We start from the raw sequence: 2,812 nt of genomic DNA, 5'->3' as shown, positions 1-2,812 counted from the left end.
AAGGTAAGAACATGATATTTCAGTTTTGGTAGCCGGCTACTCTAATTAAGATTACCTTCAACCATATTTCAGGAAGCCACAAATGTTTTTCACCCCAACAGGTGTACTACTGCCAATATTATCATTTATCTCCTTCTCCAGCTTATTATTTGATTTTGGTTATCGCAGCTACACTGCAAGCAAAAAAGAAAAAAAGAGAAATTATATACAAAACGAGTCATCTATCAACAGGTTCCAATTTCAACCTGCATTTTCTCCTTCACATACTGAAGGTGTACGACATGTATTACTGAAACAAAAAAAAAAAAATATCTACTAATAGCTCCTGAGACACTCAAAAGGTATGCCCCATTCTTAACCATTACAACTCTCAGCTAACCAACTAAGCATAAATTCAAGCAACAGGCAGGAGAGGATCTAAGAATATGATTAAATGGGGTAGTGACACATCATGCTTTATTAGTAGATTGGAAGAGACAAAAGAGAAAAAACAAAGAAACAGAAATTCAAAAAAAATTACCTTCTTAAATTCTGCAGATCAGCTTACAAATTCTACCAGCTGTATCACACTCTTTAGCTGCATCTCTCTAACTGACCCAAGTACTTCTAGCTCCAACTGAAGCTGTTATTTATTCCTCTTCAGCCCAACACAACAAAAGTTAAAGAGATATATCCAAAAATAATTACCTACCACATTCAAATGAAGATCTAGCAAAACGCAAAGGCAAAACCACCTTCAACCACTGGTACCACAGTACAGTGGTGGATCTCAAGAACTTAATTTCATCAAGAGGTACAATTATTCAACGACATTATAAAAGAGTAAGATATGTACAGTCTATGACAAAGAACAAACGAATAACTCGTTACTTTTGTACCTCTCACCCCTCTAGATTAGCCTACTTGTTATGTCCACAAATTGGTAGCTCTTTTTCTTTTCACTTTATTTTTTTGGTCAGAAACTTACAAGTTTTTCTCACATGAAAGGAGTATAACATGTCATAATATATAGAAGAGGCAAAACAGATGGGACAAGAGATATGATGTAAATCGGAAAACCGTTTTTTTCTTCTTCTTATAAATCTGAGAACACAATCAAGGATCGATCAAAAGTGCAACTCCTAAATCCTTTGATCTTCTATTTCAGTCTTGTCTAGTCTAATCCCAACTTCATACACAATTAAGGCCTTCGAATCCTCTATTCAAATCCTTCTAATTGCCTACTTTGATCCCAAATCCGCTTAAAACCTCATGAACAATACCTACGAATCCATTTAATATCCAGTTCAATCCATACACCAAATGTTCATCGGACCAGCCGTGTTTCTCCTTATGAACCTTTAAGTGTCTTCCAAATTTGCAAAAAGCAAAAGGATTTTGTGCATCATAAACAGAGTATTTGAGGGCATCACAGAAAGGAAACCAAAAATGACCAGCAGGTATTGACCGAAGACAGGCCACCCAATCCTTAATTGTCATTCTTCCAAATCAATCTAGACCCCCAGGGTATGCTCTCTTCAACTTTTCACGTAACTCGTTTTCCACCATAGCGTAGAGCAACTTCTGTTTGGTACTCAAATCCTGTATTTTGTACCAACTGGACTCTCTCCACTGCAATTGAGGTGTGGCGGTCATAAACAGCGGAGATGAGGCCGCAAATATGAGATTGTTTGCCCTCCATTGTTCAGCAGGAACCGGATAGATCAAGCACTGCCCATTGGTCATGGTTTGAAGCAGTTGATCCAACTCATTGGGGAATGGATTGAGGTCCAATCCTCTCACCATCCTATCAAACTGTTGGATGTCAGTGGTTTGTGGATTAAGAGAGCACATTCCTAGTTTCAATTTATCCTTAAGCCCCTCACCAACCAGGAATATATTGTTGCTATTTATGGCCCCATGGGGCGGCCAAGATCAGCAATCATATTGATTATAGACCTGAGAAAATAAACAAACAAAGATCCAGCACAACTCACATCAACAAACAAGCATACTCAACCCTAAACCGAAACACACGCTAGACCGAAACAGACCTGAGATGGTGAGCCAAGTCGATAGAGAGGTGATCATACATGCCATACGTGGTCACAAGCTGAGCCTTATGCGCCAAAGCCCATCCCTCAAAGGTTGACCGACTGTCCTCGGAAACAACAACCAATCGACAGTTGTTGGGTTCTCGTAGCTTGTCGTCGACGGCCAACACCTTGAGAAAGGTTGGATCAGTCAATGACCGATCAACCCATGCCAAAGCCGAACGTATTTGGTCGGCATCGGTAAAAGTGTGCACGAGGCACGGAATGTAAGAGCCACCCTCGTAGTAAGCGGTTCCCTTCTCTACCTGTGGGAGAATGAAAACAGGGGGGTCAGGAGTGTGGTATCCAACGACACAGTTGTTTACAGACATGGAGGAGAGAATTTCGGATCTGGGGTAAGGACACTAGGAGGAGAAGTGTGAGTCTGGTAAGGATACTAGGGTTGTGACCACACTCAAAAACAAAAAAAACGAACCGGACCGGACCGGCCGGCCTGACCCTTTTTCACGGTTTTTTTGTCAATCCGGTCCCGGTCCCAAACTTTTAAATTGTTCTTCGGCCCGAAGGCCAGGTTATGGATATATCAAGCCTACACTACCATTATAAGACTCCATATGTGAATGTGTGTGTATATATATAGCACCAAACTAAAGTTTTTGGTGCGGATTTTCATTTTTGCACCACTTCTTGATCGAATTTCCTCAATTTTTTTTCTAGACATATCTAGATCATCTCTGCAAAATTTCAGCCAATTTGGTGATCGTTAAGGCCCTCAAAAT

The 2,812-nt window shown here is 40.4% G+C and overlaps 1 protein-coding gene across 1 annotated transcript; it reads right to left on the bottom strand.

Annotated features, from left to right (window-relative positions):
- Window positions 1-1,000: 1,000 nt before the first annotated feature.
- LOC101314626 lies at window positions 1,001-2,404 on the bottom strand. The gene is made up of 2 exons (XM_004292136.1): window positions 2,034-2,404; window positions 1,001-1,938 (listed from the first exon to the last, which is right to left on the bottom strand). Exons 1-2 carry the CDS (start codon window positions 2,402-2,404, stop codon window positions 1,890-1,892), a joined length of 420 nt encoding a protein of 139 aa, XP_004292184.1. The 3' UTR covers window positions 1,001-1,889.
- Between the last annotated feature and the right edge of the window lie 408 nt (window positions 2,405-2,812).

The sequence above is a fragment of the Fragaria vesca genome, linkage group LG2 (genome assembly GCF_000184155.1).
Source record: "Fragaria vesca subsp. vesca linkage group LG2, FraVesHawaii_1.0, whole genome shotgun sequence".
Taxonomy (NCBI): Eukaryota; Viridiplantae; Streptophyta; class Magnoliopsida; order Rosales; family Rosaceae; genus Fragaria; species Fragaria vesca.
The sequence above is the reverse complement of the archived record's forward strand: the minus strand, read 5'-3'. Positions and strand labels throughout refer to the sequence as shown.

Bases quoted from the DNA above. Each gene is read 5' to 3' on its own strand.
- LOC101314626 (XM_004292136.1), bottom strand. From the start codon at position 2,404: ATGTCTGTAAACAACTGTGTCGTTGGATACCACACTCCTGACCCCCCT. The intron at 1,939-2,033 runs GTCTGTTTCGGT...TTATTTTCTCAG, and splicing joins GACTTGGCTCACCATCTCAG to GTCTATAATCAATATGATTG.